General features: G+C 33.2%; 1 protein-coding gene and 1 pseudogene across 2 annotated transcripts; one reads left to right on the top strand and one right to left on the bottom strand.

The window, feature by feature from the left end:
* Positions 1-1,244: 1,244 nt before the first annotated feature.
* On the bottom strand, positions 1,245-4,059 carry LOC100232954 ((-)-germacrene D synthase). Of its 2 annotated transcripts, none has more exons than XM_019216861.2 (7): positions 3,815-4,059; positions 3,362-3,629; positions 2,819-3,194; positions 2,502-2,720; positions 2,218-2,356; positions 1,882-2,130; positions 1,245-1,707 (listed from the first exon to the last, which is right to left on the bottom strand). In XM_019216861.2, the coding sequence occupies exons 1-7, from the start codon at positions 3,944-3,946 to the stop codon at positions 1,414-1,416; spliced, it is 1,677 nt and encodes a 558-aa protein (XP_019072406.1). In that variant the 5' UTR covers positions 3,947-4,059; the 3' UTR covers positions 1,245-1,413.
* Positions 4,060-14,357: 10,298 nt separating this feature from the next.
* Positions 14,358-15,051, top strand: LOC132253457 ((-)-germacrene D synthase-like; annotated as a pseudogene).

Raw genomic sequence — 15,051 nt, 5'->3', positions numbered from 1 at the left:
ATAGTGCTATTCAAAATTGTGATTTTAATCTTTTAATTAATAGTATTTAAAAGGTGGTCATATACAATTATGGTACGACCTAACTTACACCACAAAAGGGCTGACTTCTCACACGCAGAATCAATCAATATAGGGTAATTTGTTTCCTGGCCACATGTGAGATGAGACTGGCTTTTGTCCTTCACACCGTAGTGAAAATGCCTTCCAACATGCGCAGGAGCCACATGCTTTTGATGCCAAACGATAATTAGAACTTTCCAACTTCAGACATCGACTTTCCTTCATTTTCGGTGTCAAATTCATCTGTTCTTTGTTCTAAATCTCATTATTGCTTGGGAAAAGTTCATTGAAGATCTAGGCACGCAAACTCATTCTAAAACTCATCAAACAATTTCTATGATAAATTTTCAACAATTTCATTTTTATAACTTATTTTAGATTACAAAGCCATGGAAAAATTGTAATTCTATAATAAAAATTCTCCTATCCAGTGTAAAAGCTTCACCAATTTTAAGCTATCAACACTTCTACTTTTATCATACTTGAGCTGCAGCTAAATTGCAAGAAAGAAACAAAGCGACTCCATCATTTTGCTAGAGGTTAACTTAATTAAGAAGCTGTCCACATCCACATGTCTCATACTCAACCCTTGCATTTCCTCTGCCAACCCCTGAAACATACACCTGCCATATTCTTCTTAAACCAAACTTACCATACAGTAAGCAGTTAACTCGGCTGCTAGCTTTCCATTGCTACTGAAACAAACAGCTCCTTCCCAAGGAAAATCCTACAACATTGGTTCACTATTTAATCATCTTTCAATTGGCATTTTACACTGATTACAGTACTTGATCATATCCCCAATCTGATCTTGATAAATTAGGCTTCTGCTGCCACACGACTAGCAACCAAACAGAAAAGAAATTAAACAAGTTGATTTCACTCTACCACTAATCAGAGGCTGAGTATTTAGATCCTTGAAGAGGAGTATGACTCTTGGTATGATGACTATGATTTAGAGCGAGATAGCCATGCCTTTGTTCTACAGTTTGGAGTTTAAAGTTGTCCGGGTCATATATTTTTGTAGGAAGCTGCTAAGACAACCTACAGACAGATTAGCACCATCACATGGTGCATTGTAAATGATGAAGATGACAATCCAGAGGGATGAATTTGTAGAAATGTCAGCTAGCTAATTAATACTGTAAAATTAATTTAATCATGAGAATGGACTTCCAATAATATTTGTGATTTAAAGGTATCATAAACCAACGTTCTTAAAATTTGAACCAAACTTCCAGTTACATATTACAGAAAGTAGATTAAAATGCAATATAAGATCTCTCCAAGCAAGCAGCAGAGAGAAGGTTCCAGTTTATTTATGGAGGATGGCAAAGCTAGCTAATTCCAACCTCATATTGGCACAGGATCAATTAGCATGGAAGTTACGAAATCCTTTAGAACAGTCCCAGAATGAGTATAGCCATCTTCATTCTTGTATATAACATCTATAACACGTGCGAGATTTAGAACTCGCATGAGGATGGGCATTGGGACAGCTGTTGGGATGAGGCACTCTTCATTGATATCCTTCCATGCATCTCTTACTTGTTTGTGAAATTCGTTGTGCGTTTCCTGCTCCGACGCACCATGTTGCTTCATGTAACATTCAACAGCTGAGGCAACATGTCCTCTCTTCTGCTCAAACTACAAAATATAGAATCATAGAGGTTAGTGGAAAGTACAAATATATAAAAATAATTATTTGAGCCATTTGAATTTCAGAAATTATACATATCTAGTAGCTCCAATAATTCATGGTATCAAAATATTTACTGATTTGTGAGTTATTATTCTGAAACAGCATAAGGATTACCATACCTTGTGGGAAACCATATCATCCATGAGCCTGCAAACTATGGCTGAAGCCCTTACAATCTTAGGCTTACTGAAAATCCAATCGAAGCTTTCTTTTGTCACAGCATCTCCCATTCCAACAAACGATGTGGTCGCCAGCATTGAGTATGCAGAGGTAACTAACGCCACAGGCATGTACTCCTCCATGGTTGGAATTTGTTGCACTTGAAGCCATTTGGCTTCCTCATAGTATGCTCTTACTTGATTTTTCATCTGAGCAATGGATTTGGTTTTCATTTCATCAGTATGGTTATTAAATTTATTGCTTCTTAAAGTATAATAATCACATGTAAGCCTTACTGCTTCTTTTGCATAGTAGAGCCGATACGATCTTCCTTCCTTGGCCATTTCTTCCTCAATTTCACTGTATACATATAAGAGTGCTTGATAACACACTCTCATGTACTCTGGCAGTTGATCTATGGCACTGATATCCCACCTGAAAATCAAGAAGCTGAATGATGAATGACCATGCATAAGCTGAACTTATAACAGGATGAATTACTGTGGATTGATTGACTATACAAAATCTGCATTCAGCAATGAGATTGAAGACCAAAGGTCAAGAAGTGTATGAATTAAACCTCTCAACTGCTTCGGTGAAGAGCTCGAGTTCTTCAAGTGTACCATACACGTCATAGATGTCATCAATAATAGAGGTCATGGCTATTACTTTAGTGAGAATCCTTCTAGCGAAGAAAAACTGGGGCTCAAAGTACACCCCCAATATCCAAAAGTAGCATTCCACCACCCGATCTCTTGCAAAAGGAAGCTTGTGTGCAAAGTCTAAATCTTTCCACCACCTATAATACGGTACAATTCAACGGAACTCAAGTTAATTCTAACCCCTTTCAAACTTCAAACAAACAAATAAGGCAATCCTACATAATTATGTACTTACGCGGAAATGTCACTTAGCTCCTTCTGGTGTAATTTCTGTAATAGGTTGAAATCCAACTTTGCTAGCTTCAGCAGAGCTTTGTTATGAGAATCATCTGCTTGGTACACAGAAAAATAATGCCTGGCCTCTAGCCTAGGTAACCCCTTTCGGATGGGCTGCTTCAGGGCATGAACTACTTGTTCAGCAAGAGGATTTGAAGAGTGCTTTGTGGCGGACTGAAGGTGAGTGGTAGTGAAAGCAAGTGCTTCATCTAATATATCTTCTCCATGCACCCTGAAATGTGTGGCTTCATACAAGCTTAACATTCCCCGCACATCGCTGCTGAGGGATTCCTTGAAGTTTCCTTCATTATCCTTGAAGTTGTTGAATAAATCTGCTTTACATGACACAACATGGCTCTTTGAGTTTCCAACTTGTGGATAATACTAATTGAGGTATGTGGTTCATATTAATAGAGGGCAAAAGATTCATACTTCATTATCCTAAATATTTTATGTGTAGCACAGTATTGAGAGAAATGAAGATATGAGTGAAAAGACTCACCACATGAGACATGGTACCCTTGTTGTCTTAGTAACCGAAATCGGAGAGAAGCAGTATAAACATCTTCTTCAGCAGAGACAACGGAACCATCGAACATGTGTTTTAATACTTCATCAATCTCACTCTCAAAATGGTAAGCAACTCCCAGCCGTTGGATTGCATCAATCAAGAGCAACTTTTGCGCAGAATCATCATCAGCAGCCATTAGCATCTTCCTCACTTCTTCTTTCAGCTGTTGGACATGTTGCTTCAAATGATCATCAGTGTTCTGCACCGTCAAATTTAAACAATTAATAAAATAAACATGAGCGCCCTGTTAAAAAAATTCACAGCATCCCTGAATAAGCTGTTTAATCTGTGATATTACAACATTCTAAATACATTAGGAGGGTCCCAAGAGATAGCATGCGCGCACTAGGTAACAATGGCCAATAGCCAGTAGACATATCTTACTGTGAATTCAGAAGCATAAGAAAGGAAATGATCCCCCCAAATGCTGGGATGAAAATTTGCACAGCGCCGGCCAACCTCAGGGCTGAGGTTTTTAGATGGAGCAAGAAGTACCACTGAAGACTGAACAGACATTTTTCTACTATGGCTTGGAAGTTGGTTATAATATTATTGCCCGATGTTTTCTTTGGACTTTCAGCACTCATATTTATAGGGCACCAACCCCGAACACGGGCCACAGCAAGATGACCAAATTGCACCTGAAAAAAAACGTGGATAACATAAGCTAGGTGGGTTCCACGCGTAAACCACAAGTTCAAAACGTGTTGAATTACGTACGTTAACGTGTGCATCTGAACAGACAACCTCAGTAAAATAGTCATTTTGAAATTAGACGATGCAGGATCTTGAACCAATTAAAGTGGAAATTTTAGAGTCTAAGACGCCCAATAGCGAAGGACTACAATTAGTTGAAATACCATTGTGTTTCAATGCTATATATTACTTACAAATTGTGTTATTATTTTTTACTTAGCAAAATTGTAGTTGAAAATATATAGAGACAAGTTTTGCTTCAAATTTTATTTTAGATATCATAGTGTTTAATACAAGTTGATAAGGGAAAAACATGAGAGAAAGTGTACCAAATTTTTAATTAGTATAGATTTATTTTTGTAAAGAATATTATATATATATATATATATATATATATATATATTATTTCTTATAAAATAATTAAATTATTATAAATATCTTTATTAATATTTTAGGTTATGAAGAAAAAAAATCATGAAATGAAGATGAAAATATAAAGACTATATACAAGATGGATAGAGATGTGAGAAATAATAATATATGTCTGATGGAGTGAGGAGGTTTGTGGCTTAGAGTGTGGATACTAGGAGTCGGGAAGTATAAGATGTTTTAGGAATCCAATAGTTGTATCTGATTATGTACTTCGTAATATCCTCTATGGTATGGTAAAATGATTCTTTCTTATTCATGGATGTAAACATGGTTAGTCGAATCATATTAAAATATCGTATGTATACCTTCATATTGATTGCCTTATCTTTGTGTTATTGAACTAACATTGTTTGCATTAAAATTTCATTAGCACAATAAAATCAAATTCGTGCTATTGATATTATAATTTTATTGATACAATAAAGGATTAAGAGCCTATTTAGTGGTGTGATTTAAAAATAGTTTTCTATTTTTAAAAACATAAAACTGTTTTTAAAAATTCATAACTCTATTTGATTGTTGTTCTCTCTTTTTATTTTTTTTAAAAACAAAGTGAAATGGGAACACATTTTAGATAACACGTAAAAGTTATTTTCACCAATTTTTAAAAACAAAAGAAAAACATAAATAAAAATCATAAATAATAAATAAAATTAAACATAATATATTTATTATTATTTAACTTTAAAATAATGTTTAAAAAGAATAAATGATAAACACGTGACTAAACTCCCATTATTCTCAATTCTCTTAGTTAAAAGATTAAATCGGTAAAAATTTTAAAAGTGAAATAAATGATAAACACGTGCATGTGATCATCCCACCCACCCTACCCGAGCTACAATGGCAGAAAAATATGTGGACATATGAGCCTCTACATGCCATGTGATTCTAAGGTGTTCCCATATATGCTTTTCAATACAACAGGTCTCATTTAATGTGTCTTCCACATGACATCTCAATAAAATATTCACTTTGAAATCAAAGGATGAAGAATCTCCAACCATTCAAAAATGGTTGATTTATAAATTTATTTGTAATTATAAAACTATTTTTGTTTTTAATAAAACTTAAATTAAATTTAAGTAATACTATATAAATCGAATTTATAATATTTTTATAAAATCAAAATAGAAAGTTGTTTTTAAAAATAAATTATATAAAAAAAATGTTTTAATTTTTATTTTAAAGAAAACTGTTTTTAAAAATAATTTGTCACATACTCTTATTTTTATAAAATACTAAAAAATATTTTTGTTATTTAACTTTAACATAACATTTAAAACTAAGCAGTAATAAAACATGTTCTTCTTAATTCTCTTAGTTCAAAGAATGAATCCTTTAAAAGAACATTTAAAACCAAGCATTAAAAAATATGACCAAAACAACGACTACTATTGAAATGCTAATGCTATGTTTGGTTTTTGTAAAATATTAAGTAAATAAAAATATGTTAAAGAAAATATTTATTTCATATTTGATTTTAATATGAAAAATATGAAAAAAAAAATCAAATATAATTAAAATTAATTAAAAATTTATATATTTAAAAATTATTTAATATTTATATACTGTTAAAAAATAAGTGAAATAAATTTATAAAAATATATAAAAGTAATTTATTGATTTTGAATGCATATTCTAGTTTCTTTTGTTTTTTTCCTTTCGTTTTTTTATTATTATTATTATTTTTCCCATATTTTCCTCGAGCTTTCCGGCAAGCCTAAGAGAATCAAACCATTAGGTAAAAGGTTTTATCAATCACCGCTTCAGATTCAAAATTTTATCAATCATTGCTTCAGAATAGTAAGAGATGGCCGGCACAACCCGCCAAAAAGAAGTCTGTACGTGAATTTTTGTGGCTTGTGCCACACGTTAACACCGGTGGTCCAACACGTCTTTAATAACATTTATGCGCCCACTCACCCTAAAATAACAAGTTTCACATGCACAAAAGATGAAATGGGGAATTCTACAGCACTCGAACATTGAGATCATAATTTGTCCTGCTTGTACGTACAAGGATGCCTTCTTTTAAATTTTATCTAGCAAAGTCATCAAACCCATCATGGGGGCTTTTTTTACTTTTACGGTAATTTAAAAAAATAATTATTAAAAAATGATAATTGAAAAAATATTGATAAATCTACAATAGTTTTGGCCAAAAGACACATTCCACAATTTTCAAAATCATGATACATATTTAAAAAAATTGAATTTAAGCTAAAGACGTCTCTTAAAAAGACACCTTCTACAATTTCAGAAAATTAGATCTATATTAAAGGTGTTTCTTGAAAAAACGCTTTCTATGTGATAAAAAATCTAATATGCATTAAAGGTGTCTTTTGAAGAGACACCTTCCATAATTTGATAAATTTGAATGTCTCATAATTTTAAAGTTAAAGATGTCTCTTGAAGAGACATTTTCTACAATTCCTCAGAATTTTAATTTATACAAAATATGTTACTTGAAGAGACACTTTCCACAATTCCACAATTCCACAAATTCCAGTATATACTAAAGGTGTCTTTTCAAGAGACACCTTCTACAATTCCAAAAAATTGGATTTATACTAAAGTTGTCTCTTGAAAATACACTTTCCACAATTCCACAAAATCTAATATGTATTAAAAATTGTGGAAATGATTTTAAAACTAAAGATGTCTCTCTTTAACATAAATTCGAAATTTTCTACTGTATATGAAAATTGTGGAAAGTGTCTCTTCAAGAGACACTTTCAGTATAAACCCAATTTTTTTAAAATTATGGAAGGTGTCTCTTGAAGAGACACCTTCAGTATAATTCCATTTTTTGGGAATTATGAAAGGTGTCTTTTGACACCTTCTACAATTTTAAAAAAATTGGGTTTATACTGAAAGTGTCTCTACAAGAGATACTTTTCACAATTTCCATTCAAACAGTGGAAAATTTCGAATTTATGTTGAAGGTGTCTCTTCAAGAGACACTTTTCACAATTCCCAAAAAAATGGAATTATACTCCATTTGATTCAAGTATAAAACTTGAAAAGAATGATGGTAGATCGGTGGCTCAACTTGAGTATGCAAGTGCAATTAGAAGTCTTATGTATGCTGCTCAGTGTACTAGGGCTGACATTTCATTTGCAGTTAGTAAACTAAGTAGGTTTATTAGCAATCCTAGCGTGGAACATTGGAAAGCTATTGGTAGAGTTCTTGGTTACCTAAAGAATACCAAAGAACTAAGCCTCCAATATTCAAAGTTTCCTGCTATACTTGAAGGGTATTCAGATGCAAGCTAGATATCGAGTGTGGGAGATAATTTATCTACCACAGGTTGGGTGTTTACACTTGGTGGTGGGGCTGTCTCTTGGGGATCCAAGAAACAGACTTGTATATCACACTCAACCATGGAGGCAGAGTTTATAGTTCTAGCTGCAACTGGAAAAGAAGCTGAGTGGCTTAGGGATCTCATGATGGACATCCCTTTTACTGCAAATAATGTGTCAACAGTGTCGATACATTGTGACAGTCAAGCCACTCTAGCTCGTGCGTACAGTAGAGTGTACAATGGGAAGTCTAGATATATAAGCATTAGATATGAGTATGTGAGACAATTGATTCAATATGGAATCATCTCAATCTCATTTGTGAGGTCAAGTGGAAACTTGACGGATCCTTTTACTAAACCTCTTACAAGAGATTTAGTAAGGATAACATCTAGAGGGATGAGACTAAAAATCCTTAAATAAAATTCACCAATGATGGTAACCCAACTTAATACTACGAAATGACTAGTCTTAAGTTCAATAGGTAAAAACAAGTCATTGATAAGTGGGTTGTGGCAGCATTAGAACATGTGAGTTCCATCTGTGATGATTAATGCTGGTTGTTACCGTTGGAGGGTTAAGCTTAAAGCTTTTAATGAAATTCAGTCTATGTGTGACAAACATCTTAAAGGTAACAAGGATGCTGGAAGAATTTCACCTATGTGAACTTAGGGGTGGTGCCGCCTCTCATGAGAGTTGGAGTTTCTTTCAAGAAAGTTCATGAATGGATTGAGCACATGACCATAAAAGTGGTAAGCAAGAAAATAATGGGCACTCGTGTGGTTAGTGGAAGTGTGTGTGTTGTTACTGGTTTCGTTACAAGGAATAACTGGTTCAATGCTACAAGCAACCTGGGATTTCAACAGAGCTTTGTGACAATTACACTAAGGTAAAATTCAAATCGAAAGATATTTTATTTTATGCATTTTCACTGTTGAGGTTATAAGGGTTGATGTTTAATTTTAACCAAGTGGTGGATTGTTATATTTATATAAATATATATAAATTGTTGGTTAAAAATAAAGTGTAAGAAGAGTTACACTTTTGAAAATAAAGTGTAAGAAGGGTTACACTTTTAATGTGTGAATTAAACACATGATTAAGTTTTGAAATGTTACAAAACTTGAAAGGTTAAGGAAGACAATGAGTCTTCTCATCTTTGTAACTTTATAAAACTTAAGAGGTTAGGTGTAAGGGAGTTACACATTTGAGATTAAATCATGTTTAATGTGTGAATTAAACATATGATTTAATTTTTGAATGTTACAAAGATGAAGAGATTGAGGAAGACAATGGGTTTTTTCTCATCCTTGTAACCATTTTTCAACCCTAAGAGTGCTATATATGACTTTTCTTCTTTTTGAAATCTTATGCAGAAAAGTGAAAAGGTTGATCAATCCCAAGACTATTTCCATTAGTTCCCTAAAGATTTCTAGAGGTGGGAGGAAATAGAGTCTTTGGACAAAGTTCCAAGAACTTGTTTGAGCCTTTCTTGTGTTCTTCTTTTTCTTGTTCTTATTTTGTAACTTTGAGAGTTTTATTGTATCAAGGTGAGTGTTTGAGAGTGTTTCTTTTCTCCATTGTATCCAAATTTTTAATATCAACTTGAACACTGAAACAATCACCATATTATACACAATTCCGCCATGCAAAGATCAGAGAAATCAAGTATCGAAAATGGAAATATTTTTTGATTGATATATATAAGACTGACCTAAAGTATCATTAACGTAGAAGGGGCCATTATTGAGATCCCAGTCAGTGTAGTTAAAGCCATAGCGCCTGTGGTCTTATCCACCCACGATGAACTTCTTGGGAGGTCGGGTATTATTATTATTGGGGTGAAATGGATGACCATTTCTGGGACCCCAAAAGCTGTGGTTGAAGTCGAAATTCCAATAGTTTGCAGGCCTGCCTGCAATGGGTCTGCTTGCCGTACCAACTGCTAACATGGACGCAGTTAATACCAATAAGGTGAGTACCCCTTGTGCACAAGTGAAACCCATCTCTAAACTAGAGATTGAAACTTGATTGTGGAAATGAATGGAGGCGTATATGAGTTGATAGGGTTTATATATAGGAGAGAGACAAGTGCAGAAGGGCCAAAATTACCTTTCGCTAGCTGAATTATTGGGTTGGTTCGTAGAGACATGGAAAATGTTGTGCAGAATTTATTGAATTGGGCGTGTCTTTCACTTGGGTCCTCTTATCTTCTAAGTTTTTTTCTCATACACTGGTAAATTTGTAACAGCTTGTTATGAGTCAAGATTAGCGGAGGGTAGACTAAGGTCCTAATTTTCATTTGGCTTCACATTGTCCTCATGCTTCGGCACTTAAAACTTATGCCACGTATCACGCGTATTTTCAACTACAATTTATCTAAATAAATTTAAAAAAAAATTAAATAGTACAATTCATGAGTACCAGGTAGAAAGTCTACCTATGCACCAACGTGAACCACAAGTCTTCTGGTTTGCTGAGATAATAGAACATATTTTGTCCTCACCTTTGAGAACTTCTGGTTTACGTGTGGTACTCAACTGTAGGGGCTTGGGTTTAAACTTTTCATTTTCATTGGTTGGAGACTCTTAATCGTTGAATTTCAAAATTAACATTTTATTGGGGTTGTTATGTGGAAGGTGTTGATGCCTCGCGCTCCTGGTGTTCCACGTAGTTGCCAAATGGATGGATGCGCGACCTCAACCAATATAGGTTATTGACTCAGTCGTTATACCTGCAAAAGTCGTCCGGACAGGGTGTCCGGACGCACCCTCCGATGGTTTTGTCAGCCATGGTTGGAGAGAGATAATCAGTTGGCTTTTTTACTAGGTATAGCAAGCTTACCTTCCTCTCTGTGTGAAGGTTTATATATATAGTTCCAGGAGCATTGTTCCTCTCATTAATGGTGGGGAGATATTTTATGTTGTCATGATGACATTAGGTGGCAGCAGGGCCATCATCACCCTACGGGCGGCTGACAGGGATCGTGGTAGGTGATGCGGCTGTCAGAGATCGTGGGAAGTGATCATGTGGAATGATCGTAGGAAGTGACTTGTTGTCACTTCATCTTGTCCTCTCACCCTGCAGGTGGAGGAAAGTGGGCCATGGCTGGTTTGTTGTGATAACGTGTAAGACTTGCCTTACTTCAGTCAATGATCCGGACCATTATATCCGGGTGGACTATGTTGGTCATCCGGATGTATCGTGGAAGTCGTCCGGATGTTTTATGCTTATAAGTGTCGTTTGACCTTCCTTGAGGCAGGCCGGATATGAGGGCGCGTCATGTGTATCCGGATGGGGTGATCCGGATGGTATGCGTGCTACGTGTCACTATGAGGTGTGTGACACGTGTTCTCAGGAGGAGGGGTCCCTATAGAAGGAATAAAGTTCAAGTTGACCTTAAATAAGACATTTTTTGCATTGAAAATGATATAGGAATAGTTTAGAATCACATAGCATATATATAGTGTAACACTCCAAAATAAATTTTAGGGGCAAAATAGTAAAGTAAAAATTAATTAATTAATTAATTAAAGGTAAAAGAGTCCTTTACAATTAAAAATCTTAGGTATAAATTAAATTTTCCTCTTATCTTCTTTATTCAGAGAACTCTATTAACAAAAAAATAAGAGAATTAGAGAATGTGGGGCTGAAAGTTTAGAGGTCTAGAGTTTGAAGTTAAAATTTTTCTAGGTAAGATTCTAACCCTAGTTAATATATTATATTCGTTAGTTAGTTTTAAACACATTAGATATTTTTTAGAAAATTTTAATTTAGATTATGGTTAGTTTAGTTAATTTATTTTAAGACCAAAAGATTGAAATTATAAATATAGGTTGTTTCATTGATGAAAATAGGAAAATTCGAAATTTTTTTAGATGAATATATCTAAACAATGAAATTTTAAAAATTAAATGAGTAAATAAATCTATGATTATATGTGGCTTAAGGGATTGGAAAATAATAAGAAAAAGAATTTCATGTTTCTAGATTTTGGATTTGAGGCACTAAAGAAAGAAAGAAAAAAATTTAATGTAATCGTGAGAGGCAAAGGATGGTAGTGGAATAAATTAAAATAATAATAATGAGTAGAATTAGTAGGGCTGTTTGGATGTTGCGGGTGTCGAAAAAATATAGTAATAATAATAGTAATTGTTTTCAATAAAAGTTTTAATTTAGTTTAAGTATACAAAAGAAATAAATGGTTGAATAAGATTTGGAATAATTATGAGTTTATAAAAAATTTGGAAATTCATTAAATTATATTATTATTGTTTAAGAAGTTGAAAATAATATTGGATAATAATAATATTAGCATGAAAAATTAACTAGGATCCCTAATACTAAATAAAACATTTTTATTATTGTCAAATTTTTACCTTTAGATAATTATGTATGATATTATGTTATGTGAGAAGTAAATTTGTCAAGTTAAATACTTCAAGTTTTTGAACTCTTCTTAAGTAAGGGAAATTAATGCAGATTTTTATAAAAGAAAAATAATTTCCTTTTTATATTGTATTTTGAAATGTGTAAGAATATTATTTTTATCTTTTCACATGTATCGAATATGTGCTTTGTATGGAAAGTATATTTGAAAATCTTCTTTGTTTATTTATGAAAAGTGAAAATTTTTGGAAATCTGATATTTTGTTTTGGAAGTTTGAATTAATGAAATAAAGTGTTTGACTTTGATTCCAATGACCCTAGTCCACGGGTTATAATTGTTGACATTTTTATGACCCTAATCAACGAGTTATAATAGTTGATATTATATGACCCTAGTCAAAGGGTTATAATAGTTGACCTTATGACCCTAGTCAATGAATTATAATAGTTGATATTATATGACCCTAGTCAACAGGTTATAATAGTTGACTTTATTACCCTAGTCAACAAGTTATAATAGTTGGCCTTATAACCTTAGTTAACGAGTTATAATTGTTGACATTTGGTTTTGTTAACCTTAAATGGAACAAATTTAAAACTAGTTACTTATTGTGAAGTCTTACCTAATTGAGCACCATTTGTCATACGATAACCAGAGTAAAAAATATTTTGAATGTATTTGATTTGGTTTTGATGAGAAATTGTTTTGAATTGGATATAAGAAAGTTTTGTTGAAAAGTTTAAATGTATTAGTATTTTGAACTCAAAAGTTTTTATGAAAATAAGTATATGTTATATCTCCTATTTGCAAGCATGATTGAAAATGTTTGATCTAGGAAACTATATTGGTGCTCCTTATTGAGTTTTAAGCTCATACCTCTTCGTTGATAAATTTTCAAGTACTTTCAGTTCGAGCGAGGAGTGATGGCTAGGTTGCAGAATTTTTCTTTATTAGGATTTTGGTTCAAACTTTATTTTGGAAATTATTTAAATGTTAAAATTTAATTCCCGTTTAAATTATTTGAATTTGAGTTATTTGTACAATAACACTCTAGTTGATGTGTTAGTTTTTAAAGTTAAGTATTGAGGATCATAGAATTTATTTATTTTACTACTCTAAACAGGAATTTGGTAATTGATAATTTTCAATTACAATACGAATATTTGTGTTGTTTCCACTTTGAGCATTTGAGTTTGAAGTGTGAAATGACCATCATACTCTTGGAGTGGGTTTTCGGGCGTGACATATAGATGCTTATATATCCACACATGATGGATTGAATCACGTACACATGTTTATCATTTATTTATTTTTTTGTTGATTGATTCTTTGAACTAAGGGAATTCATAAGATTAATCTTGTATATCAATATAGTTTCGTTCCAATTGCATGTATGTTGATTTTCCCTTTATCTACTTCTCTTAAATGTTATCACATTTAATATAAAATTTGAAGTAAAAATTCATCTCTCTCTATATTTTCAACTAAAATTTCTTATGCCTCAAGTCGCAATCTAAAGACATGACAATTTTTTTTCACATTTCAAAGCCAAATACTCAAAATACAAATGACTCAAATAAATACCTTAAAATTGAGAAGTTATCCATTATTAAATTCCTATTCCAGGTAAATAAAAACATTACTTTAAATTCTTCAAAATTTAACTCCAAAAGTCATGGTTGGAACAACGATTAAAACTAATAGGGAATTTATAATTGCATCCACTTAAACTCTCTTCACATCCATCCTTTGAATAAATTTTTTCTTCAATCTCATTGTTGACTCCAGATTTTGTTTAGTCAATTAATCTGCATTAATCCTTTTATAAGTTCAGCTTATGCATAGTCATTCATCAATATCATTCAGCTATTTGATTTTCAGGTGGGATATCAGTGCCATAGGTCAACTGCCAGAGCCAGAGTACATGTGAGTGTGTTATCAAGCACTCTTAGATGTATACAGTGAAATTGAGGAAGAAATGGCCAAGGAAGGAAGATCGTATCGGCAAAAGAAGCGGTAAGGCTTACATGTGATTATTATACTTTAAGAAGCAATAAATTTAATAACCATACTGATAAAATAAAAACCAAATCCACTGTTCAGATGAAAAATCAAGTAAGGGCATACTATGAGGAAGCAAAATGGCTTCAAGTCCAACAAGTACCTACCATGGAGGAGTATATGCCTGTGGCATTAGTTACCTCTGCATACTCAATGCTGGCGACCACATCACTTACTGGAATGGGAGATGCTGTGACAAAAGAAACTTTCGATTAGATCTTCAGTGAGCCTAAGATTGTCAGGGGTTCAGCCATAGTTTGCAGGCTCATGGATGATATGGTTTCCCACAAGGTAAGGCAGTCCTTACGCTGTTTCAGAATATTAACTTACAAATTCTAGCTGTTAATATGCATATCTTCTGAAATTCAAATGATCAAACAATTATTTTTATACATTTGTACTTTTCACTAACCTCTATGATTCTATATATATTTTGTAGTTTGAGCAGAAGAGAGGACATGTTGCCTCAGCTGTTGAATGTTACATGAAGCAACATGGTGCGTCGGAGCAGGAAACGCACAACGAATTTAACAAACAAGTAAGAGATGCATGGAAGGATATTAATGAAGAGTGCCTCATCCCAACCGCTGTTCCAATGCCCATCCTCATGCGAGTTCTAAATCTTGCACGTGTGATAGATGTTTAATACAAGAATGAATATGGCTATACTCATTCTGGGACTGTTCTAAAGGATTTCGTAACTTCCACGCTAATCGATCCTGTACTGCCAATATGA

The sequence above is a fragment of the Vitis vinifera genome, chromosome 19 (assembly GCF_030704535.1).
Source record: "Vitis vinifera cultivar Pinot Noir 40024 chromosome 19, ASM3070453v1".
In the NCBI taxonomy this organism is placed as follows: domain Eukaryota; kingdom Viridiplantae; phylum Streptophyta; class Magnoliopsida; order Vitales; family Vitaceae; genus Vitis; species Vitis vinifera.
Note: the sequence above shows the minus strand (reverse complement) of the source record. Positions and strands in the feature narration are given on the sequence as shown.